This window comes from Triticum aestivum, chromosome 1D (genome assembly GCF_018294505.1).
Source record: "Triticum aestivum cultivar Chinese Spring chromosome 1D, IWGSC CS RefSeq v2.1, whole genome shotgun sequence".
NCBI classification, from domain to species: Eukaryota; Viridiplantae; Streptophyta; class Magnoliopsida; order Poales; family Poaceae; genus Triticum; species Triticum aestivum.
The window spans coordinates 10,560,784-10,588,062 of NC_057796.1; the positions used below are offsets into that span (position 1 = coordinate 10,560,784).

General features: G+C 44.6%; 1 protein-coding gene and 1 pseudogene across 1 annotated transcript; one reads left to right on the forward strand and one right to left on the reverse strand.

Annotated features, from left to right (window-relative positions):
• LOC123162756 (uncharacterized) overlaps positions 1-6,783 on the reverse strand; it is a 100,396-nt pseudogene extending 93,613 nt beyond the window's left edge.
• Positions 6,784-20,549: 13,766 nt separating this feature from the next.
• On the forward strand, positions 20,550-24,420 carry LOC123162765 (beta-galactosidase 1). The gene is made up of 11 exons (XM_044580531.1): positions 20,550-20,768; positions 20,865-21,140; positions 21,251-21,343; positions 21,463-21,615; positions 21,713-21,801; positions 21,940-22,045; positions 22,173-22,260; positions 22,356-22,477; positions 22,581-22,939; positions 23,063-23,151; positions 23,282-24,420. The coding sequence occupies exons 1-11, from the start codon at positions 20,607-20,609 to the stop codon at positions 24,232-24,234; spliced, it is 2,490 nt and encodes an 829-aa protein (XP_044436466.1). The 5' UTR covers positions 20,550-20,606; the 3' UTR covers positions 24,235-24,420.
• The last annotated feature ends 2,859 nt before the right edge of the window (positions 24,421-27,279 follow it).

Consider the following 27,279-nt stretch of genomic DNA (forward strand, 5'->3'; position numbering starts at 1 on the left):
ATTCACCAATAACCGGCAGGCAGCGAGGCCGGATCACACCGGTCGACAACGGATCCAGTGGTGGGCTGGACCTGCATGAATGCATGGCTGGGCAAGCACGGGACCACGCCGGAACTGCGCTGGCCTCACATCTGGTCGCCCATGCCGCTCCTCTGACAAGGCTCCTGCCTCCACCAGCGAATGACGCTCCCGGCGAGCAGTGAAGATAGATGGCCGAGGCGTCCTCCTCGTCGACCAGCTGGATTGGAGGTACTGAGAACCGTTGGGCTACTTCTCCAGGTAATTTGAACTCCTAGCTCCAACATCAGTCACAGGTGGATCTCGCTGTCGACAAGCAATTGGTGGTGGTGCTGCAACATTGTTTGCGTCATGAACCCCTCTGGTGAGCTATGAAGCCAACCCCTCTCTATCTCTGTGTTCTTCAAGATTTCTGGTTTTATTGCGCATGTTTTGAACCATTCAGGTTAGAAATGAAACGCATCTCTCCTAACCTCTCTCTCTACTTGTTTCCCAGATGGTCGGCCTCCCCAGCTCCTTGCCGTTGAATGTAAATATGTGGATTAGTAATCTATGATGTAATATGTCCAATACTGATAAGTGGTATATTAGTATTGAAACTATAATTTGTGGTCTCTGTGAAATATGGTATATGATATTGAATATCTTATATACGTTGTATGTGAGATATGTGATATCTGATATATCTGGTATATGAAACTGAACTTTGTTATATGAAATCTTATATGTGGTATATGAAACTGAATAGTGGTGAAGCTTGCAGCAAATTACTAGGCGGGCTGGGCAAGCCAAACTGCAAGAAATTGGGATTCTCTCCGTCCATGGGCTGACAGTAATAGGAGCAGGTGCTGGAAAGCTGAGCGGGCCATGGCCCATGTGGTCTTGCTATATGAAATCTTATATGTGTTCTGTGTGAGATATGTGATATCTGATATATGTAATGCAATGGTTTTTTTCTTCTGAAATTTGTTGCATTCACGTGAGCTATGTACGATTAGAAAATGAACAAATAGTTGTTGCATTTTGTGAAATATGTGTATAATAATTCAGAATGTTGTGGAATTGATTCAACTGGTCCAAAAATAGATTGAAACGAGATTCTGCGTTTATTAAATAGTTCAAATTGATGTGCATATTTGTGAAACACGCCACTGGAAATTGAAATGTGATTCAAAAACAATATGAAGCTAATTATTTTGAAATGTGTAAAAGTTTATTTCAAGAGAGCAGAATATGTTATTTGAAAAATGTGCAATACAGATATATGTGATTTTTGTGAAACACGCCACTAAAAATTGAAATGTAGCTTCTGAAAGTGAAAAGCAAGATGAAACTGAAATGTCAACATGTGAAACTGATTATTTAAAAATGTGTGCTAATTTGTCCAAAATACTGAAACAGGTTATTTAAGCAGCAATTAAAATAAATTTTATTTTTGTGAAATAAGCCAGTGAAAAGTGAAATGTAGGTTCTGAAAGTGAAAACAAATATGAAATTAAAATATCAACTTGTGAAACTAATTTTTTGAAAATATGTAACTGCCTATTTCAAAAGAGTGAAATACATTATTTGAAAAATGTGCAGATGAAATAGATGTAATTTTTTGTGAAACAAGTCAGTGAAAATGAAATGTAGGTTCTGAAAATGAAAAGAAATATAAAAGAAGCCAATGGAATGTGAAATGTACGTTCAATTTAAATGTGGTTGAAAATTATTCAGTATTGGTCTTCTTTCAAAGGTTTTGGCGCAAGGAGTTTAAATATAAAAAAAGTTTCAAAAACAAATATATGATTTGAAAGATATGGTTGTTTTAATTAGCAAAGCACATTAGTTTAAAATGTAAAGGCTGGAGCCTGGGATGTTGCTAGTACGTGGGATGAGCACATGTCACGTGGTGGGTCCATGTTGTAACAGGGCTGGAGAAGAAATACGAAGATGGGAAATCAGAGAAAGATGTGAAATACAAAGATACTTGGCCCACAGATGCTAGTTGGCAGCTTGCTATTGGAGCCCATACTACCGGTACCTAGCGTTACCGCTCAAATTTTCACTATATGTTGCATATAGCGGCGGTTCTTTCTCCATGCATGGTTGCATGTTGAGGTGGCTTTATCCCATCCCTAATTGTATGGTGATGTGCCATGCTTGCATGTTGGGATAAATAAGTTAGGGCATGCAGTTCTGCAACTAATTTAACTAGTCAATACCAATTACTATACATGCAAATAGATGTCAGGTTTTCCTCGTTTCAATTTCTGTTGAGGAACTAGAGACCGCGTAGAGAAGAATGACTGCATGCAACCTCCTAGATTCTCTCCCACATTTTTCTGAAATTCATTAAAATATAAATGAAATAATAAAATATCTGAAAATAATGATCATAGATTCAAACGTATTTGCATAATATACTCAATTTCAGTGCTTATTTATGAACACAATTAAAATATTACTATACTGAAATATTTGAACAAGATTAACTCATATGTTGATAAAAATTATAAGTAATTAAGCATCAAATTTTGGTGAAATAAATGAAAATATATGTTAAATGTTGTTAGAATTCCTTGATAAAAATGATTTAATTAATGTTTGGAAAAATGTCACATATATTTTACAAAATGTTTGAACCATGTCTCTACTCTGAAAAGGGGGTGTTGGTGGCGTCCCCTCACATCCCACCAACCCTATATTACGCCGGCAAGCATGTTACAAGCGTCATTTACTCAAAGGCATTCGACTTGGGCTGGCCCATTTGACGGGTGTATTAAATCAATCAAATCGGCACTTTGCCGAAAAAATGTCATGTATTAACTTAAGCGAGTGTTAATTGTTCTAAAAAATGTTGTGAAATAATTGAAAAGTGAAATAAAATGACAATAATAACTGAATATGTAACTGACGGAAATCCAACATAGTCGAAATATTGGTCTGGTTTAAAGGTCTTCTGACAACGAATTCGTATGTGTAAAAATATATAAATTTAGAAAGTCTATGAAATTAAATAGTTGTGTTTTCTGTGGAAGAGAGACTCAGTTTGCACGCAACCGTACTCCCTCTATAAACAGTATGACAAACATTTTTCAAGGATCAGAGCATCTCTAGCAGATCTGCTATACCCCGTCCCGCAAAACATTTTTCACGCTTTAACGGTACGACTTTTGTTTTGCCAGAACAGACCCTGTAAAAAATACAAGCTCCCGACAAAATTACATAAACTCCCCTAAAAGCGTCATCTAAATTACAATCGAGTCTTTCAATTCCTAGGCCGCGCCTGCGCGGCCAACCGAGCACCCGCACCACGTGCATGTCAAGAGGCTCGTTTGGGCCGGAGGCTCCTCCCGGCGCCGCTATTGGTGTGCACCACGACGGAAGCAGCCGAGCTCCTGCCCGCGCCCATGGCCGAGCCGTTGTTGCTGCCTCGCTCGCGCTAGCTAGCTAGCTAGTGCGTTGCTGCTGCACCGGGTGGCCAGCGGCGAGCTCGTTTGCGGCTGGCAAGTACGGCAGTGAGCGATGGATGCAGGGTGGCAGCGGCGGCAGGCGGCAGCTCGCGGGTGGCGGCATGGGGCAGCGCGTGTGCGACGGCAGAAGCGTCTCACGTCAGTGGTGGCAGGAAAACCGTGGAGGTAGCTGAAACATTCCTCCCGCCAACATTTTTTGTTTAATAGGTCCCTATAAAAAATACCCCCAATTTATAGCCGAAATGGTGCAGAATATGCAGGATCATGTAAAAGAATTTAGCAGACTGCCGATTTTGCTGTATCTGCTCTGGGCGGAGAAAACCAGCTGGTCTGGTAAACTGGCGGTTATTTTGCTGAACGACCCAGTTTACGGGATTTGCTAGAGATGCTCTCAGAATGGCATATTGTGGCAGCAGTATTACATGTTCCATCGGTAGACACCCTCTTAAGATTTACTATTTTCGCAGTGGCATGGCCTAGGACACAAGGAGGTCAAGCAGCCAATGTGCTACTGAGAAGGGGGAGATGGAAACAAGAAACACTCACAAAAACAACCAAGAATCACACGACAAATCTATGAGTCCAGGGGTCATAACACAGTTGCCTCTTCTTCGCGAATAAACACAGAAACACCACTTAGTTCATTCCAAAAAAATCAAATCATACATCATAATTCATGTTTACCTGAAATAAAATTACATCATAAAATCGCCTTTACCCAACAAATCACATAAAAACTTCGTCTTGAGGTGTGTCAATTGCTCGTCCAAATTTTCCAATTAGTTAATAGTTTATTCATGCACGAATGCAGATTTATTTTCCTCAAGCATTTGTTAAGGAGATGTATCTATTCTTGATCATCCACTCCATACTCCAGTGGTTGTTAACGTTCTTGTAGGTCCAATAAGCCCATCCAAATGTGGCTTGCCGGTACACCTCCATTTGTGCATTCGCAAATCTCTGGTAGTCTTCCTTCGTTGCACTAGGTACCTTCCACTCGGCCACCCATTCGCCTACACAAAACATATCACGTGCATGAGGTATTGTAGACCTAGTTAGTTTTAACTTGAAACACGAAAATTCAAATAGTGAGTGGCGAAAAATTCATGCATGTTCCAAGCAAGACCGGATCTATACAATCACAAACTTACCAACAAAGGTGAGAGCACCATTTCGCCTTGTGATTTTCCTGAGATCATCGGCGATGGTGTTCCTCACGTAGTCAATGTTCTGCTGCACAGTGAAACTATTGAACTTGTTGTCGAACAACGTGTAGTAGTGCACGTCAATGACGGATCTGGGAAACTTTTCAGCAAAATCGAGGAGCTCGGTCGAAGGTGCCGACAGCCGGTTGGACATGATCACATAGGTCTTGGGCGAGTACTTCCTGACTTTCTTGTAGGCGTCTTGGTAGTACCTTTTCAGGCTATCTAGGGACACGCCGGGAGCCAGTGGCTCATTCATTAGCTCCACTGCGAGGAGGCTTGGTCTCTTGGCATACCTGTATGTACATCAAATGCAAAGAAGAATTAACAAGGAGGCCTGAATGCTCGAAACGATCTGGGCGCTGCTAAATTTATTTTCTATGTCCTTTAGATATTTGGTATTGCTTTTTTTTTCTTATTTTGCCTATTTGATTGACAAGATTATGGTTTAGGTATAAAATCAACAAACTTCACCACCAATCCCTATATATACCGAGGAAACGTGACTAAAATTTTGTTCCCCATTTTGGGTAAATTAATTAACAGTTATTACTTACCTAGCTGCGAGGAAATCAATCACTTGCACTGTTTGCGCAATGTTGGAGTCAGTGGTTCCCCAGCTCTGCGTGCCGTCCCTTGTAGAGCTGTGCTCATTAGGGCTCTGCCCCCCAGGAGCTGCGTGCAAGTCTATGATCACGCCTAGCTTGTGGGCCCTGCATGTACATCCACAAAAATATTGATAAATAATTCCTTTCAAAAAATTAATAGCCAATCCAATATTGGTTCTCATTCAAGTTTGTGAATTAGACTACATACTCTGCCCATTTGAAAGCATTGTCCAAGGCTTGGAGCGATCCTCCGACGTACGGAGCCGGAGGATTGGCACCGCTGGCAATCCACCATCCGACCGGGATCCTTACAGCATTGAGCCCATTTGCCGCTATAAAGCGGAAGTCATCTTCAACGATGTATGTGTTCCAATGGTTCTGCCAACATGGAATCGACAAAATTGAACTGCCAAGAATGATACTTATTTGAATTGCTCGAAATACTAAGTTTGAGTAACTAGAATAATGAAATGTAAACCAATATAAGAACCCAAAAGAGTACCGAGCGACCAACAGTGAGAAACCGAAAAAGAAGTGGCAACGTTTTTGAATTGAAACACTAGCCAGCAATCAACAAGTTCGAACCATCTTACTTACCCTCATGACCTCTGCAGCCTTCTCTGTGCCGTAGCCATTGCATACTTGGTACTCTCCTTGCAGCCCCCCGACCATGGTCACCGCAAACACCGACGGGTCATCGTCGCCCCAGCTCGTGCTCTCGCCAAAGTCGGCCGTCAATGAACCATCTTTGTTTGCCTGCCAGCAACGAAAATTGACTTGTAGTTTAAGAGTGTGAATCTAGTACTGAGAAATCAATGAGGTCAACACTTAGTACTACTTCAGAAAAGAAAAGAGAAGAGAGGTCAACTAATCAGGACAGTATTACCTGCAGGAAGAGCCCATTTGGTGCTCTGATCCTCATCCTATTCTGGTTGTCATTGCGCACTAACTTGAACGTCTCGGATGGCCCCGGCGTGGTGACCGTCGCCACCACAACGCCAGTGCTCCCGACGCCCACAAACTGGTTGCCGAACACCTTGAAGTTGAAGGTCGTCTGGTCGATCCGCCAGAGCTTGAAGGTCTCCCAGCCCGAGGCGGTAGCCCGGTTCGCGACGAGGGCCGCGCCGCCACCCTGCTCGGCAGCCACATAGGCATTCTGCGTCACAGACTTGAACTGCAGCTGCGTGCCATCCTGCTCGGCATGCAGAAATCACGAGATCAAGTAAACAGCATATGACATATTCTGAGAGAAGAGAGAGAAGCTACCTAGCTAGGTCAATTGCATACCAGGAGATCTTTGTTGGGGATGCCGTCAAAGAGGGAGGGCAGGATCCAGCCCTCAGTGACGAGCCAGCCGCCGAGGTTCACCGCCCGGATTCGGGGGCGATGAGAAACCGGGTTCAGGGGCGGATTAACTGACATCTGGGCTTGAGAGAGGCAGCACAGCCATGAACAGCAGCACAGGAGGAGGAGACAGACGTAAGAGGTCCTCATCTCGTTACTACCTTAGCTAGCTCTTTGTAAGGCAAAAGCTCTGTCTGTGTTGTAATTCTATGGCCTGCTCGGGTCGCTTAAATAGGAGATTAAGTGGGTCAGTGAAGAGAATATCTCAAGGGTATATGGCAGAGTGAGCTGGACAAGTAAGGTGTGGCTCCAGCTCCGCAAGCATGGCTATACATCAATCAATACATATTCTCTTGTATTTTCCATTAGTTTATTTTTAACACATTTTTTGCAACATACCCGATGGTCTCACGAACCTTTTATTTCGAAAATAAAATGTTCTCAAAATAGTTTTTGACTTTTTTGTCAAAGAGTCAGATATGTCATTTTCGGCAGTTTTCCAATTATTTCAGTGAACAAAAGTAAATCAATTTGAATTACTTCAACGCTCTATCGTTTTTTCAAAAATGTCTACATACATATTTCATAATAATCACATAAATTTCAATTATTCCAGTCATATTTGAATCAATTTTTGAAACATTTCATACATGCACCACATATTTCATTGTTTCAAAATAGTTTACAAACATAATTTGTAAATAATCACATAAATTTCAATTAGTTCAGTCATATTTCAATCAATTTCACAAATCTTTACAAATACCATTCATAAATATTCACCGAAATGTCAATTACTGCAGTCATATTTCAATCAATTTCACAAAAAAAGTTACATATAGCATTCATAAATATTCACAGAAATTCTTAGGCGATTGCGGGTCGGTTATATTGTAAATTTGCTAAAACAGTTCATCAGTCTCAAAGCATGTGTGCGTGGCACATTTCAATCTACTATGTAGTGGTTCCGTTACAAAATTTTGGTTCCATAAAAGCATTGGATATGTTTTGTTTGATAAGTGGCTTGATAGCCCGACTTCATAAATAAAGCCCATATAGACAAGAAGTCAGGACAGTAATGATGGATGTATCCGCTTTACAGAGAACCACTTAACAAGCATTAGCATGAATTATAAACAAAAGGAAACTACCAGGGGAGAGCCAACTTAATTAAACACCCCCAACAAGAACAACTAAGAGCCGATGACTCCACAATCGCCCTAAGCAAGGCACTCACGCCCATAGCTTGGCCATGAGGTGAACGATGGTCTCCAAGCCCTTTACCCACTAAAGATGTCCATAGTTGCAAGTAGAGGATTTCAATTTAAAAAAGAATTCAAATGAATATCCCTGTGATGAAAGCTTTGTTCCCACTGTTCAACAAGGCATATGGCAATGTCGCAAACCCCCAGCCATAAGAGACAACGAGAATGGTCCGAGATGCCTTGCATGATAGCGAACAAATATCCATAAGATGAAGGGCCCATGTGCGCCTAATGGTAGCCCTGCCGCAGGACCCAAAAAACGATAACATGGTACATGTGAAGATGATGTGGTCTTGGTTTTCAGGCTTTCGACACTATGGACATAATCTATCCCCTCGGCCATGGCTTTTCATAATTTTCTCCCCACTGTGTAGCCTAGCCTAGATCAGCTACCAAAAGACGTTTTATCTATTTTGAGAGGTACCCTAGGTTCCCAAATATCCTTATATACTAAGGCGCTAGCAGCACCGCTATGAGGAGGAGGAGGCTGGGCGGAGGCGGCTCGGCCTGGTTTGCCTCCGGCCGCCGCACAGAGAAGTGGAGACGGGGGGAAACGAGATTTAGTGTTAGGGAAGGCTCATGACAGTTTTTATCCTATGGAGGATATCTGTGGGCTATTCTGCACCTTGGGCTGGGCCGAAAATTAAAAAATGGCCGAAATTTTAGACCGGGCTGGCACTTATACCGGGCCCAAGCGTGATGGACGGATTTCGGACGAAATTTGGTTTTTCTAGACGAAATCCAAAACTCTGGAGGGAATTTATGGGGAATTTTCTTGGCTTTTGACGCACCCTAGAAGTGAAGACCCACCGTGACCAACTACACATGTGCGAGCCGTGCTTCGAGCCGTCCTCTACTGGGGCGCCTCCTAATGGATTGCCGAAACCCAGACTGGCTAAGGTCAAAACAAAGAAATTTTGAATAAAGATCTCCGTGATGAAAGCTTTTTTCCTAATATTCCACAAGGCGTATGGCAATGTCGCAAACCCCAGCCATAAGTGACAACAGAGAATGACCAGAGATGCCTTGCATGATAGCAAAGAAATCCCTATAGGAAGTAGAGGCCCACATACACCTAATCATACCCCTGCTGCAGGACACAAAAAACGATGACCTAGTACATGATGTCAAACTATGTTAAACTGTGACCGTGTGCATCATTCAACGCAAAGGTCAAGTGTTATCTTCCTTCTGGAATTTCTTTTACCATTAGCACTCCGCTCAGGATGGGTGTAAGTTTATATGCCCATATTTATTTTACAGGTATATATTACTGGTCAACACGTGATTTCTGCCAGGAAAGAAAACGACTCGTTGGAGCGTGTATCTTAAACTAGCCAAATATGAGCAGAAACGCTAGTCCAAGCGGGGCTTATGTTGGGAGAATTTGAGTCCCGGCTCTCAGCTTATCATTCCATTTAGACATTTCATGTTTTTTTGGGGGGAATTTAGAAATTCATCTTGTCAACAACAGAGGATAGGTACTGACTTTTATCGTTAATAATAGAAGCCTATCGAGACAATATTGACATGTACTGAGGGTTGACTCTCGTACCAGATGTGGACACCTGAGCGGCAGCGAGCGCCGGCGGTGAGCCCGGCACGTTGCCGGAATATACAGCTGGATCATCCATTAGTTCGGCCGGCCGGCCGGCAGCAGAGGTTCATGTGCCCGCACGTTAGGGCTGCTACGGTTGAGTCTCGGTCCGTGTTGACTCCGCTTACTATATTAAGTGGAGCGGCATGTCGCTGGTTAAGGCCCTCCCCTGTGTAAGCTCAATCGCCGTTATATTATCGCCAACTCTGTGTCAGAAGCATATGAGGGTCTTACTGGCGATGCAACATGCATGTAGACGAATACGAATGATGCATGTACGACTAGTGAACAAAGCCCTGCATTATCACATGCATAGGAATGATACATGGGATGCGTTCAGGTAACAAGTTTAGTACTCCCTCCTTCCCAAAATATAAGGAGCGGTTTGACTTTTCTGGTCTTCGTGCACAACTTTGACTATTGTATGTCCATAAAATTTGTATATATACATATGAAATAAAATTATTTTGCAAGACAAATACGACGATGCCATTTATACATGTTCAATGCATATACTTTGATATATATTAGTGGTCAAAGTCGTGCATCATAGACCGTAAAAAGTCAATCGTGCCTTATATTTTGGGTAGAAGGGAGTAATACGTAGCACCGCAGATATGGGATCTAAAATTCTAGATGCTCCTGGTCTGGTAACTCTTAAGTATACACAAGTTGCAAATAGTAAATATACTATTCGTAGTGGTTGTTGTTTGGATAGCGGATAATAACCACCAGTTTTTCCCTGCAAAAAATAAAAATATATTAACACCCAGTTTTAGCAAAACTTGGTTTAAAAAGATTTTTCAGAAAATCAGTTTTCATAACAATTCTGTTACGGTTTAATAAGATTTCACAACCGTTCATGGATTCGCGACATCCATGGTACCCATGGTCCCACGCGCTTGGCCAGTACATCTTACTCTGGGGACAACTGTGGGACGTCACCCTCTCGGACGTGCCGGATCGCATCTTCTAGCGATCATCTACTACTGGCGCATACTTGGCTAAGTCTTGCTACCAGGCCCAAAAGTGCTTGCAGCTACCAAGCTCCACTGCTCTTGGTATTTGGAAATTTTGAAAAACACACTTTTGGTACTCAAAAATCTCTTTAAAAAATACATGGATACATACACATATTCCTAAGGCCTGGTAAAAATCTGGAAAAGAAATACTTTGTATTTTGGGAAATACAAAAACGAGAAATTTCTGATAGAAATGGCACCCTTTTATCCTATATACTGTCAAAAATTTATTTATTTTCGTATAGCCCAAAACAAAACGAGATTTCTACCGAAACTTGACTCGTGTAATCGGAATGTGTATATGTATACCCGAGAAAAATTTCACATTTTTTTGAAACTTCAAAAACCCGAATTCCAAATGTTTAAATATAGAGAGCAGTGGAGCTCGGTTGCTGCAATGCCTCTCTCGCTACCAGGCGCTCTTTTCTGAGTCGACCATCGAGCCGGCATGGTGGTTAACTTGGAAGTCTTGGGCGCCTCCCCGGGTCAAGATCTTCCTATAGCTTGCTTACCTTGGCCGCTGCTGGACTGCTGACAGGTTGGCTCGCCGCAGATTGCCCCATGCGGCCCTTTGCCTGTTTTGCGATCAGGAAGCGGAGACTATACCGTACCACCTGGCTGGTTTCTCTTTCTCGCGTGAGGTATGGCAAGAGATCCTCTCTTGGTGCCATGCCACATCCACCCTTCCTAGCCCGGACACAAAGTTTCGTGAGTGGTTCTCTACTTCCATTCATGACTCACCGACCATGCTACGTCGTGGCCTCGCTACCATGTTCATTCTCACCGCTTGGAGAATATGGAAGCACCGCAAGGGCTGCGTGTTCAACAGCGACAGACCCTCGATTGCTAGGCTCACTGATTGCATCAAGGAAGATGCCCGAGTTTGGGTGCGCGCCGGGGCCAAGGGGCTTGGCCAGCTGATCGACGAGACTGAGGCAGGGACGAAGCTCCCTTGTAAGCATTGGGGTCAATTGACCCAATGAATTTAAGTAATCCTTCATTATTTTAGTACTATCTATTTGTAGAAGATGACCCCACTGTCATATACATGACCCCGTCAAACTTTTTTTCTAGCGTCGTCCCTCACTGAGGCATCCGTAAATGGGTCATGCATACCCTCTCCTTGCGCTCTTGTAATTCATGCACACACGGATTCCCGTGCATGTGCTTGCGATATTACCTCTGTAACCGTCACAATCTATTCCCTCTACCAATACAGTGATACGCAAATCTTTTGCATATCCATGAAAATAAAAACAATTTTGTGACGACTGTGTATAGAATAGCATGGGTATCCAAGGTTGTTGAGGATTAAATAAACAAATCTATACACAAAATAGTAAGTAATTTTTTTCTTCGAAAACCTGGTTTCTGGGTTTTAGAGAACTAGTTTTAGGTATCGTCGAGTCCGTTAGACAAATCCAAACAAAGATTTAGTTTGTTAGTTATACCGCTAAACGAGCCCAACAGAAATCAGTTCTCTAAATTTGGCTTATCCAAACAACCTCTTCGATCAACATGTGTTTTGAATATGCGGTTCTAGGGTTTGATGCAATTGGGTTTGAAACATTACAACTTCTTTTTAGTGTACGGAAATTACAGCTGGGTGTTAGAAAGAAATAGTAGGCTGGTGACCCATGTAACTTTGGTGACCTAAGGACGAGTAGTCATTTTCAATTGTATTTTAAATTTGTGGCAATTTTTTCGTTAACAATTATCAAAAAAATCAAGAACTTTTCTTTAGTTTAAAAATATATTACTTCAAAGTTAGAAATATTCATGAGTTTAAAATAACCCGAAAGTTAAAAATTATTCACCAACTTTAAAAAATTCATGAGTTTGGAAGAAATTGTTCATGCATTGAAAATAATGTTACTGAATTTTAAAAATGACGACTTCATGAATTTAATAAAAAAATAAAAAATAAAAAAGGGAAAAATATGAAGGAAGCCCAAAAAAACCTGATTAAAATGAAAAAGACAAAAGAAAACCAAAGAAAAATCGGTAGAGGGAAAAACAAATTCACTGAAAACCGTTGGACTTGTACAACTGTAAGTACGTGGGTCAGGCCTATTACAGTTCATTGTGCGATTTAATGACAATCTGTCATAAAAGGAAATCCTCAAAAAAAAATCTGTCAGAAAAGATGAAGAATAGGAATTTCCATAAATTGTCGCTTGTATTCTAAAGATTCAACCCGTGAGTGGCAGGAACACATTAGATCCGCATGGCAGAGTGGAAAGAGGACCATGAATATTGATTTTTCTTTTCTAATTCGTCATACATGCTAGCGGGGTCTAGCACAAAACGGAGAAGACGGGTAGTGGCATTCTGCGTGTTGCTGCGAGAATCGATTGCAATATATTTCAATGCGATTGGGTTGTGTGGAATATAAATATTTTGATTAATAACATGTGAATCAAAATTAAAAATACATACGACATATTGTATATTATTATGTATAGTTGTAATATATTTTGTGAATATAAGTAGAATAAAAGAATGGAAAATATTTTCCCGTGCATAGTTGCATGTCAGAAAGTTAGTTTGCGCGTTAACGGTATGTACCGGTACGATATCCAGCATCCATCTTAGCATCAAGATTGATGAGTTTGCCATGTAGGAATCACCTCTTTCTACCATACACAAGCGAATATGCGACACAATACTGATGTGTGGGACCCACAACCTAATAAACTAGATAATACCCCACGCGTTGCGGCGGTACATTTAGTCAACATTAGATAGAAAATGAAAAAAAGTATTATTTGGAAAATCACATACCGACATAGGCTGAATGTTTGGGTGTTACCATTTGTTGGATTGTTACAATGCATTACACTATGCGCATTAACAATCTATATATGTTATTTGAGCCAATATAGATGGGCTTCTAAGTGTTCCTCAAATTATTGTAGTATCATGCTAGCAGACAGTTTTTGAGCTTGTGTCCTCCACCAGCATGTGTGTTGGGTTAGAGAAGGAATGCATGTGAGGAAATATTCTCTTGAACTTGATTGATTTTTAGAGCCCGTCTTAGAGATTACACAAAATCATAGATGTAGTGCACGGTCTGAGATTAAGGATTTACTTGCTTGCAGCATATTGTAAACCTAAATTCAATATAGCCATTAGGATGAACAGGACAATTCAGAAACTAATGTTAGTGCCAAAACAAATGTGAAATCTCAATAAGCGAAGTGATCATCCGCTTTTTCTTCAATAAAAATTAATGTCGTACTGAATCATAGATATAACAATAACCTTTGAATCTCCACAACTTGGCATGAAGTTCACTAACAATTTAGATTGTAAAATTCTAGCCAAAGCCACATATGAAAAGTATAGTGTGAACAAAATGGTCAGGGTATGCTTCACCGTAACGACCTTCATGAGCAAACCAAGGATGTTGAGGAACTGAAAAACAACATGTAAAAACATACATACAGAGCAACCAAACCAGGAGAAGAGTGCAAGTAAATAAATTGTCTTAGCATCATGGAAACTTACCGGCATGGATAAGAATAGTGGGAATCGATGAACCGAGTTGATCAAAGGCATGGCATTAAATTCATGCAGAAAAACCGTCAACCCAAAAGGAAGTGCCCCTATAGAAATCCTATCGCTACTCATACCGAATTAAATGGATACTTCCTGCACACACAAAAAAAAAAGAATTAAATGGACACCGTGGGAATTGGCCTAACGATTGGATCTGATTCCATGGCATCACGTCCGTCCCTCAAAACAAATCTCGTTGACGTCCGAACCAATGCTTCAGGAGTAGCCTATGTTCAATTTCTATTTGTTGCCAAATAGAGATTTGCTAAAAAACTGTGACTCTGCATTACATACCTAGTCCTTTAGTAAGGGCGCTGATAGGCGCCGGCAGTCCGGCTGAACAGTTCGGCCGGACTAGCCCCAGCCGCCCGATTGGGTCAATTTGATCCGTTCGATACGTCGTTGTCTTCGTCAACGCACTTGTACGAATGAATCTTTTCTGCATCTCATCGCTCCAGTCCATCTCACCGGCCACGCGTGTTCTCCCGTCACCGCCTCTCGCCAGCCATCCTCGCCAGCCGTCCTTGCCGGTCGCCCTCGCCGGCCGCCGCTGGTCGCCGTCCTAGTCGCCGGCTGCAGCCCTTGCCGGCCGGCCTCGTTGCAGGCTTCACCCATGCAAACAGACGCATTCCTGCGGGTTATAGCTCCTGTGCGGGACGGTTGCAGCTCCGGTGTGCGACGGCCATAGCTCGTCGGCGTGCTCGCCGGCGCTCATGCCCGATACCCCCGACGTAGCTCGCCATCCCCCATCGCCCATCATAGCAAAAATCCTCGCTAGTTAGTAGCTTTTGCGGTTGTCGGTTGAAGCAAAAAGCAAAGCGGTTGTAGCACGGGGTCGACGCCGGTGATGGTTTGTAGCAAAACGAGGCATCGTTCGCCGTCCCGGCCGGGTCGTATCTCTATCATGAATGGATGTAGCAAAAGAAACAGCCGGTTCCAGCAATAATTTACTCTGGTTCCAGCAAAAATCCCACGAACATCAAACTCCATCAAATTTGATTGTAGCAAAAGAAACAGCCAGTTCCAGCAACAAATTACTCTGGTTCCAGCAAAAATCCCACAAAACATCAAAATCCAACAAATTTGATTGTAGCAAGAGAAACAGCCGGTTCCAGCAACAATTTACTCTGTTGATCTTGCGTGTGCATAGGATTTTTTTTGAAATTACTACGTTCCCCAACACGAACATACGACACCTCCGCGTTCAGCACACGTTCAGCTCGATGACGTCCTCGCCTTCTTGATCCAGCAACAGTGGCGAAGTAGTAGATGAGTTTCAGCAGCACGACAGCGTGGTGACGGTGATGACGAAAACTATTTCTGCAGGGCTTCGCCAAGCACAACGGATTTAGGTGGAGGAGGAACTAGGGGGAGAGGGAGCGCCGCACACGACTTGAGGATTTGTGGTGTGTGGCGGCCCTTCCCCTCCTCTCATATATATAGGAGCAAGGGGGAGGGGAGGCAGACCTAGGGGCGCCCCAAGGGGGCCGGCGGTTGCCCTTTCCTTCCTATGGCACAGGGGAGAAAGCAGGAGGCACTACTAGGGAAAACCGTATACACATAATCTTACCAGCAGCACGGTTTAAAATAAGACGCTACTTCTACTTAGCAGTAGCGCGTGAGAAAAAACCGCACTACTGATATCTACATAGCAGTAGCGCGTCAGGAGGAAACAGCGCTACTACTACAATTGCCACGACCTTGCCGCCAGACTAGGTATAGCAGTAGTGCCTGTTTCGTAAACGCGCTACTGCTATTGAACTTAGCAGTAGCACTTTTCGCCAACGCACGCTACTGCTAAGTTTAGTCCACTCCTTGCGACTAAGTTTAGTCCCACCTCGCTCCGCGAAAAGGGTGTTTACCACCTTAAATATGTTACTTCTCAAACTATCACAACCACTTGGTCTTCATTGAACTCTATGTGTAGGATTTGTGGCCCCAATACGAGTCTTCACTGGTTCCTAGACCGGTGAGGACTCATATTGACAATTCAGATTCTACACAAAAAGATCATTGATGACCAATGTATTTTTTATGTTTACTTTTACATGCTAAGGCTTAGCAGTGGCGCGTTTTTGCAGAAGGCGCTACTGCTATAGGCATAGCAGTAGCGCGTGTTAGGTAAAAGGCACTACTGCTATGGCGTTTAGCAGTAACGCTTTATCCTAACACGCGTTAATGCTAAAGTCGTCCTATCTTCTCCAACCGGCCGCCCCTCACTCTTCCTTTTCCACTCCACTCTCACTCTCCCCCGCCCCCCCCCCCCCCCCCCGTTGTCCGCCGCCGCCGCCGACACTCCTGCTCTCCTCCACTAGGTAGTTCCTCCATCCCTCATCCTTCCACCTCCCTCCCCTCCTCATCCCTCTCCCCGTCCCTCCCTCCCTCCCTCCCTCTCCCTCTTCACTCCCCCGCCTCCTCCCTCCCACCTCACTCCATGCCTTGTCCCTCTCCCGATCACCACCCTCACTCATCCCTCCCTTCGTTCCTACTCCCTCCACTTAGTGTAGAAATTTTTAGGTATTAAGAATAGAAATTTTTAGGTATTAAATTTAGTAATAGAAGTAACAAAATTTAAGGTAGAACTAGGGTACTAGAATTTTTAGCAAGTGTTTAATGGAAATAGTTTATTTAGTAGGTGGTTAATATAACTAGTTTATTTTTTCTAAGTGCTTAATAGAACTAGTTTATTTATAGTAAGTGCTTAATAGAACTAGTTTATTTAGTAAGTAGTTAATAGAACTAGTTTATTTAGTAAGTGCTCAATAGAACTAGTTTAGAGAGAGACCTATATTGTCAAGTTTAGTTACGTTAGGATTATATATAAGATATTTTGAAATGTTTTTGTTCATATTTTCAACCATTGAAATGCAATGACCATCAAGTTTGAATGCTCATATGATATAGATATAAGCATGTATATCTAGTGTTGCTCAAATAGGATACGTGCTTGCCCAAGTGGCCATGTTTGCAGGGGACACCTCCGAGTGGCCTATGTTTTGCTGGATTATTGATTAATTTCCGTTCCGGCAAATTTTAGGCGCTCAATATGTCATTTTTTTAGCAAAGGTCATGCCGGATTTTCCCCGTGAATTTTGGCATGGCTTATGCTATAATATAGGAAATATCGAGTGTGTTGGAAATGCCGGAAAGAGCATTTAACGCCATTTTGGGTTTTGCCGTTGCGTTATAATCTTTGAATTTTTTTTGAAACCTATGACAGTGGGAGAGGCTCCCACTGTGATGTTATAATCTTTGAATTTTGCAGGAGATGTCTGATGACGATGGGATCCCGGAGTGCGGGTACTACTACGATGACCGGGGTTTGTGCGACGGGTTTCCTCACCTGCAAAATGATAGGTTTTTCACCGTGAAGCTGGAAGAGACCTTTGATGTTTGTACGGTACGCAACGACAAGCATTTCATCGTGACTGATATCATCACTTGTGCTTCTTTTGTCAACATGTAATTTCTGGATTTTTTCCAATTCGACTAGTACATCCCGTGCCATGCTAGACCATATGTATTGGAGAAGCTTGGTTTTGGTTTAGATGACTTTGAGAATGTGGAGACGAGGAGGGCTCACTTAAGAACTAAACATGGTTATGAGTTTCTGGTTAAGTTGTACAATGCGGTCAATCACTCCCATTTCGGTTTCTCTAATTGGGAGCTCTCTGCAAGGCATATGGATTTGAGGAGGGAATGCAAATAAGATTTGATATTCGTCCCGAAGATTATGATGATGATGATGATAATATCGACATCTGGGTGGATGTGGATATGCCTCTGGTTTTGCCTAGGTGTGAGTTTGTCAAACTAATTTGTTAAGTTAAGTAATTTATATTGTTAATTTAAAAATATTTGGTGTTTGTCGGTACTAACCTTATTTATTTATAATTGTCAGCTTATTTCTTATCTTCAAGAAATACTCGGAAGGTTGTAGACAACACATACTACAGCTATGACTCTGAGCTTAATTGTGAGGAGAAAGGTTATCTTGTCTCATTCATAGAAGATGTTGAGGCCTTTAAAACCAATCACTCTATCAGCCCAAATTATACTAGATACGTGCCACTAGTCCATAAATTGCTTGATGGTAACTTCATTGCCAAAAACTTGGCAAGATTTTGTTAATGGTGGCAACTTCATTGCATACATTATTCTTAAGTAAACTACACTGCTAACTATATATGTTACTATTACGTTTTTCAACAGAGGCTCCCGAAGGAGGTTGTACCTGACTTGATGTTTATCGAAGGTGATATGCATATGGTTAGCTTACGACCAACTCCTTCGAAGGCTTACCACAGTGCATATACAATTTCTCCAAACCATGGAAGGCTCAAAATCAAAGAATGGAGCAAAGTGATGAATGCCCACACGCAACTAATTGGAGACAAAATGAATGTGCGCAAGCCACAAGTTTGAGATAGGTTTATCTCCATTCTCCATTTATGGAGATGGACCGGTTTATCTGCTTTATGGTATTTTATCTAGGAGAGAGGAGTAGGTCCTAGGTATTAAGAACAATTAGTTAGTGTTGATTATATATGACTATGATGATGATGAGAAGTTTTTATTATGTGTTACAATGTGTTAGAGTTGATGATGAGGAGGAGGAGTTGTTATTATAACTAGTGACCAAGTTGTTATATGATGTCTCATGGATGAAAATGATGATGATGAGGAGTTGTTATATGACAATGATGTATTATGGTGATAAGTTGTTAATGATATTATGATAACGATGAGTTATTATGTCATTGGGTGAAAGAACCATGGATTAGTTTCAAGTGGATGGATCCAAAGTGACACCCAATGATGTAATAACTCATTATGATGTAATAACTCAACATCCAGGACCTCACCAATCTGGGTTCCCACCAGATTCCCTGTTTCTGTGCTCATCATTCCCATTGGGATGCTGTAAGCCCTAACCCATATAGGAATCTGCTTAAACTGATAATCATCAATTGTTTTGATGGGTACCAAATCTCCCTTTACTGCTTTGTTCTTACTCCCCTCATCATGAAATAGAAAGAGGAAACGATTTCTCCCAAGGTCCTTGCATTCAACTCTAGAAAAAGGGCACCAGACTCCTCTCAAGGTTCTTCCCAAATACTCTGCTTTAGCTGCTCTATCGATAGGAGCTTACCCACTGCCTGAAGCTTACTCACCTCCCAGGAGCAAGCTTGATTCTTCCCAATCTTGTTGATTTTCTTTTCTGCATCGGAAAGCTTCAGACTCTTTAGTCTGCCTTCCACTCCTTCCACCTCATGAGCTTTTCCATCCCCCATGTTCGCCACACCCCGCAGCCCCGTGGTGCTGTCGTCCACCCAGACTCCTCCGACCACCGATGACTAGGGATCACAGGTGTAGTACGGCCGCACACCCTAGTGAAATGCGAAAGGATTTTGGTGTGGATTCACTCAGACTTAGGTCGTTCCTCATGCTGGGAATGGATTTGGGGATCTAGCATGCTGATTATTCCTCTCGCCTAGTCTGTGGGTGAAGCTTCGTGGGGGGAATCCACCTCAGATTACACGAAATCCGCCTGGTACATGTGGTGGGATCGGAGGCGCATTATGAGAGGGGAACATGTTCAAACTCCTTCGCGCTCAGCCCAAGGCATGAATTACCTAGGAGTAGCGAAGCCCAACAACAAGGTCCGTAGACATTGCTGGGTGCGACCAACTGAAGGCTTCGTGGGTGCGACCAACTGAAGGCTTTGCGAATTTAAAGGTAGACGCTGCGTTTTTCTGTCGATGCTGGCTCGGGTGCAACGGGCGCGGTGATCAGGGATGACCGAGGCAGATTTACCTCTGCTAGTTCACGTGCGATCAACTATGTGGCAGATGCAGCAACAGCCGAGGCTCGGTCTCTCCGAGATGGTCTCATTCTTGCAAGAAATTCGGGATGCAACAACAAGGTCATTGTGAACTGTGATTGCATGGAGGTCATTAAGATTAAGCAGGATGATGGGAACTCCATTGGTCCAGCTGCTGCTATCTAGGAAGAATGCAACTTTTTAGCTCACAATTTGTTTTGAGGGAATTAGCTCACAATTTCTGTAGTATTTCTTTTGTTCACTGTCTTAGGGAAAGCAATAAGGTAGCTCATCTGTCGGCGAGTAGGGTGGAGGGACCTCTCACCATTAGGTGCTATGCGGATCCGCCGATATTTATCTTAGATAGTATTGCAAATGATGTAAACCTATTTGAAGTTCAATCAAATGCCTCACAAAAAAAAGTCCCAAGTTTCCCGGAAAAGAAAAAAAAGGCCGCCGGTGTTGGCATGCATGCATGCATGATCGGGAGAGCCCGGATAAGATCTATTGGAGTAGTACTTTATCCACTGGAGTAGCACACTGGATAACTAACAGTTGTTAGCTGCATGCGTGCATGGCGCATGCATGCATGCTTATCTTAATATCCCCCATCTATCTCCGCACAGTATAAATACGCAGCGTCTCCCATTCACATCCACTTCGCCCCTCTCCTCTCTTCTCTGTCTATTCGATCGCTTCTCGCCATGGAGCGCGCGCCATTGCTACCCCTCCTCTTGCTTGCCGCTGTCGCCCTCGCCGCCGTGAGCGGCACGGAGGTCGCGTACAACGACCGGGCGCTGGTCATCGACGGCGAGCGCCGCATCGTCATCTCCGGCTCCATCCACTACCCCAGGAGCACGCCGGAGGTACGCTCCTGATCGATCGACCTCTACCGAGGTAATTTCCATGAATGAATGAATTTATATACACGTGTGTCTCCATCGATCGTTGCGTGCATGCAGATGTGGCCGGATCTGATCAGGAAGGCCAAGGAGGGCGGGCTGGACGCCATCGAGACGTACGTGTTCTGGAACGGCCACGAGCCGCGCCGCCGGGAGTACAACTTCGAGGGGAGCTACGACATCGTGCGCTTCTTCAAGGAGATCCAGGACGCCGGCATGTACGCCATCCTCCGCATCGGCCCCTACATCTGCGGCGAGTGGAACTACGGCGGCCTGCCGGCATGGCTGCGCGAGATCTCCGGCATGCAGTTCAGGATGCACAACCACCCCTTCGAGGTATACGCATTCTGAAATGTTCTGAATAAATTAATCATTTTCTGACGTAAAAAAGAGACGATTAAGTTGAGGATAATGAATCATGAGTTTGTAAACAAAAAATAATGTAGAGAGAAATGGAGACCTTCACGACCCTCATCGTCGACAAGCTCAAGGAGGCCAAGATGTTCGCCGGTCAGGGAGGCCCCATCATCCTGTCTCAGGTAACTCATCTACCATTGATGTACGTATAGGGCGTATTAATTAGTATATATGCTGTAAAACTTAACTTGCACTATATTAAAAGAAGAGATGCATCCTCAATGTTACCATGCATGCGTAGATCGAGAACGAGTACGGGAACATCATGGGCAAGCTCAACAACAACGAGTCGGCGTCCGAGTACATCCACTGGTGCGCCGCCATGGCCAACAAGCAGAACGTCGGCGTGCCGTGGATCATGTGCCAGCAGGACGACGACGTCCCGTCCAACGTGGTCAGTTTTTATTTGATTTCTTTTTTCGTTGGAAAACTCTTAAATTATTTATCATAAGTGTTTTGGTTTTAAAACTATATTAATGATTTTTTTTCAGATCAACACCTGCAACGGATTCTACTGCCACGACTGGTTTCCCAAGAGGACCGACATCCCCAAGATCTGGACTGAGAACTGGACTGGCTGGTACGTCATATACCTGATTCATAATTATTTTTCCTCATATTTTGTTATGCAATCCACATGCATGCATGCATGAAAATAGTTTGCATGTACTATGCTGATTTTCAAACTGATAACATTATATCTTATTACAACAATTAGGTTCAAAGCATGGGACAAGCCTGATTTCCACCGGTCCGCCGAGGACATCGCCTTCTCCGTCGCCATGTTCTTCCAGAAGCGTGGATCCCTTCAGAACTACTACATGGTGATTAACTAACTAATTCATGCTTTAATAATTCACCTTGTTTTCTTCTACATTTCCGTCCTCTAGCTTGAATTGAATTTTACATTTGCCTCTTGACATGCATGATCGTCAATGTACATATGATCAGTACCATGGTGGCACCAACTTTGGCCGCACATCAGGTGGCCCCTACATCACAACCAGCTACGACTACGATGCCCCTCTCGACGAGTATGGTATGTCATCTTATTACAAATTTGTTTGCAACACATGTCTTTGAAGATTCAACAATTAAGTTTATCTCGCATTGATCTATGATTATGATTTTCAGGTAACATCAGGCAGCCAAAATATGGGCACCTCAAGGACCTCCACAATGTCCTAAAATCCATGGAGAAGATCTTGCTCCATGGCGACTACAAGGACACCAACATGAGCAGCACCAATGTCACGGTAACTAACATTGACATACATATACAAAAATCCTGCTAGTGTTTTTAATGGTATTCACATCAAAATCGATTCATTTGGTTCATCAATGTCTACGTACGTGTAGATGACCAAATATACGCTGGACAACTCCTCTGCCTGCTTCATCAGCAACAAATTCGACGACAAGGAGGTCAACGTGACCCTCGACACAGGTGCCACCCACGTCGTGCCTGCATGGTCCGTGAGCATCCTGCCGGACTGCAAGACCGTCGCGTACAACAGCGCCAAGATCAAGACGCAGACTTCGGTGATGGTGAAGAGGCCCGAGGTGGAAACGGTGAGGGAGAGCCTGGCTTGGTCGTGGATGCCCGTGAACCTCCAGCCTTTCATGACCGACGAAAAGGGCAACTTCAGGAAGAACGAGCTTCTCGAGCAGATCGCCACATCAGGCGACCAGAGCGACTACCTATGGTACAGGACAAGGTAATCAAACACATAAAATTACGTCTGAACCCATGCATCATGTGTTAACTATATACATGCATGAACCTATGTATTCATAAGTTTGAAAAATATAAACTAGTTTCTGATGCTCAAAATGTGCAGCTTTGAGCATAAGGGGGAAGCGACCTACAAGTTGCACGTCAACACGACCGGGCATGAGCTTTACGCTTTCGTCAACGGCAAGCTTGTTGGTGAGTAACCCAAAATATGTTTTCTTCTCTCCTTTTCACTTTGATCAATATTTGTTTTGGGATGGCACGCTAGCTAGTTAATTTGATGGAGCTAGCTAGCTATTAACTGATTTGATTGACTTGCATGCAGGGAAGCAGCACTCTCCTAATGGTGGATTCGTCTTCCAGATGGAGACGCCCGTGAAGCTCCACTCGGGGAAGAACTACATCTCCCTCCTCAGCGCCACCATCGGCCTCAAGAACTACGGCGCGCTGTTTGAGATGATGCCCGCCGGTATTGTTGGAGGCCCGGTGAAGCTCGTCGACACCGTCACCAACACCACCGCCTACGATCTCTCCAACAGCTCCTGGTCATACAAGGCCGGGCTCGCCGGCGAGTACAGGGAGACCCACCTCGACAAGGCCGACGACCGCAGCCAATGGAGCGGCGGCCTCAACGGCACCATCCCGGTGCACCGCCCATTCACCTGGTACAAGGCCACGTTCGAGGCACCCGCCGGCGAGGAGCCCGTCGTGGCGGACCTGCTCGGGCTCGGCAAGGGCGTGGTGTGGGTCAACGGCAACAACCTGGGCCGCTACTGGCCGTCCTACGTCGCGGCAGACATGGGCGGCTGCAAGCAGTGCGACTACCGCGGCACGTTCAAGGCGGAGGGTGACGGGCTCAAGTGCCTCACCGGCTGCAACGAGCCGTCCCAGCGGTTCTACCACGTGCCGCGGTCTTTCCTCAAGGCCGGTGAGCCCAACACGATGGTGCTGTTTGAGGAGGCCGGCGGCGACCCGACTAGAGTGAACTTGCACACCGTGGCCGTGGGCGCGGCGTGCGCGGAGGCCGCCGAGGTCGGCGACCAGGTGGCGCTGGCGTGCAGCCATGGCAGGACCATCTCGAGCGTGGACGTGGCCAGCCTCGGCGTGGCGCGCGGCAAGTGCGGTGCCTACGAGGGCGGCTGCGAGTCCAAGGCGGCGCTGGCGGCATTCACGGCGGCGTGCGTCGGCAAGGAGTCGTGCACGGTGCCGCACACGGAGGATTTCCGCGCCGGGTCCGGGTGTGACTCCGGCGTGCTCACCGTGCAGGCCACCTGCTGATCCAAATGAATGAATAAATTAGTCAGTGTTCTTTAGGCTAAGTGTTAGCTAGCATCAGGAACTAGGTTATTGGCGGCAGCATATGTGTTAGGGGGCTAATTAGCCAAGAACAATGCATGGTTCAATTCATGTGATTTTTCAATGGATGGAGGTTAAATCAAGAATTTGTTGAGATGATTATGTGCTGCCCAGTTTTGCTTTGGTGATGGTTTTCCGTTGGAGAAACAGACACAGGATATATACACGGCCCAATCCTTATTTCTTATCCGGTCTAGATAGCCTCATATCTAGATTGACTTCACAAATTAAATATCACATGACCCATATGGTAAATTATTGGGCACTTATAGGCGCCGGTGCGCCGGCCGAAAGTTTCGGCCGGTCCAGCCAGGGCCGTTCGATTTGAGCCACGCAGCCGCTGGATTTGAGCAAAAAAAAATGAATCGCCCCAGCTCTCTTCTTCCTCGGGGGAGCGCGGCGCCGCGCCTCCTGTCCCCTCCGGTGGTCGCCGGTCCCCATCCTCGCCGGTCTTCCTCGTCGCCGCCGGACCCCGCCCTCGCCGCCTGTCCTCGCCGCCCGTCCTCGTCGCCGGTCCCCGTCCTTGTCGCCAGTCCCCGCCCTCGCCGGCTGTCCTTCGTCGCCAGTTCCCATGCAACAAATCCCCCTGCGTTGCAGCTCTTGATGGCGATGGTTGTGGCTCGGCCGCCGCCCCTCGCCATTGATGCTCGCTGCAGGAAATTATGTCGACGGCGGCCGTCAGTCAATCAACACCGTTTTAAATGGATGTAGCAAAAAACTTCACCCGTAGTAGCAAAAAAAACTACGGTTGCAGCAAAAATCAAACACCGTCGCCGTCTTTCGCGAGGTCGCGACACCGTTTTAAAATGGATGTAGCAAAAAACTTCAGCGGTAGAGCAAAAATCTACTACGGTTGCAGCAAAAATCAAACACCGTCGCCGTCTTTCGCGAGGTCGCAACTCCGTCTTACATGGATGTAGCAAAAACTTTAGCGGTAGTAGCAAAATTCTACTACGGTTGCAACAAAAATCGTCGTTGTCATCGTCGCGAGGTCGCAGCTCCGCCTGATGGATGTAGCAAAAAACTTCACGAGTAGTAACAAAAAACAACTGCGGTTGCAGCTTCCCCTTATTGTGCAGTTCCATTGAAGCTTTTCTGTCTATGGTTGAAGCTTTTTTCAACAACTGTTGAAGCTGTTCTAGGTGACGGTTGCAACACTAGTATACGCGGGCTGCATCTAGCCATGGAGGCAGCCAGCCATGGCGGCCGGCGAGGGAGCGCCTGGCCGTTGGCGATGGAGGTCGTGGTCGCCCAGTCGCAGCCCGGGGGAGGGGGAAGGGGGGGAGGGGATGCGCCCGCGTGAAGGCTTGAGGTAGGGGATGGATCTGGCCATGGCGGCAGGCAGCCATGGCAGTCGGCGAGGGGAGCCTGGCCGCCGGCGATGGAGGTCGTGGTGGCCCAGTCGCAGCTCGGGAAGAGGGGGAGGGATGGGGAAGGGGTGGGGAGGAGGGGGCAGAAGAAGAAGGCGGCGCGCGCCCCGGTGAGCTGCGCGAGATGTGGGGGAGCTGCGAGCTGCGCGAGGAAGAGGGAGACCGGCCCAATGTTTCCGCCGGTGCCCGGCCCCAAATGTTTCCCTAAATTATTTGACTTCACAAATTTGGCAAAAGGTGCGCCTTACTTTTTTAGAAAAAAGTTACTACGTGCGAAAAAATTATGTGGCGCTTCGACGGCTGTTTTCAACTACGTCGACGACCCAACTGTTTTGAAAACTTTGGAGCGGCTTTTTTTTTTTTTGAACCAGCAAGACACCAACAGGTGCCATTTTATTCAGCTCATAGACATTGTACAACAAGAGTTACAAGATCTGCCAGTAAGTAGACGGGGAGGAACAGCAGAATCTCAGCATGTAGAGCTGAATACAAGTCGTAGCTAGTAGCAAGGGACCAACCCCTACTAATGAACAGCATGACTAAGAACATCAACTTCATCATGTAAACAAGTCCAGAAACTTTCCCCAGAGAAGAACAGAGAGTGTTTCCTTAGTTTGTGTGAAAGCGCCATAACAAATCCTGCAAAAACATCAAACAAGGCTCTATGCATCTTCAGAAGCAAGAAGCAAAAGCATTAGTAGTAGTGCACAGTATGGATATTAACACCAGGCATATGGAAATTTGAAAGGAGGGAAACAATATTGCAAGATAGAGAAGATAGATTTTGAGCAAAACAACACACTTGAGTGTCCCTGAGAGATGTAAAAGGTTGCTGAGAGCAAGATTATGAGCTATGCCATTAATTTTTCTAGAAACATGAAACACCTTGGAATGCAGAGCAGTAGAATATTTAAAAAAGATGGCAAGGTCCTTTCTAATATTCCAAGGAACAGATTGGTCGAAAATATTAGAGAGAGCAGCACATCTAGCAAGAGAGAGACAATCAGATAGGAAAGTAGGCTGAGCAATATTGATCTGGGATGCTATATGAGCAGCAGCTGCAAGAGCAACAGTCTCAGCTTGCAAAGGAGTGGCGGTAGCAGAAGCCGGAGCCTGAATTTGAACATTGATTCCTCCCTGATCAGAGGGAATTGAAATGAAAATACCAACACCTGTAGCCACTTCTCCTTGCTGTAAACCAGGGACTTTCTTTGTTCTAAAAGCTGCATCAGAAAAGACATTTGGACCAACAATTAACAAATCAGATCTGAGAGTATTACCTGGCAAAGGAACCTGATTGGAAAGTGTGTTTTGTTGAACCTGTTCTTGATTAGAAGTATGTAGTGCACTACTAGTCTGACCAGCCAAAGCCTTAGCAGCAATGTGAATATGATGAGGTAAGAGAGTTTTGCCTGGCAAAAAGGCAATCGTTTCTAGATTTCCAAATGCACCACATAAAGTTTAAAATGTTGGGTATAGATGCATGTGGGTGATTCATATTAAGCAAGTTAAGAACAACACTTTGCATAGTGTGATGATTTTGAATCAGAAGATCAACTTTAATGTACCAAGGATGGGCAAACCATGCTGCTCTAGC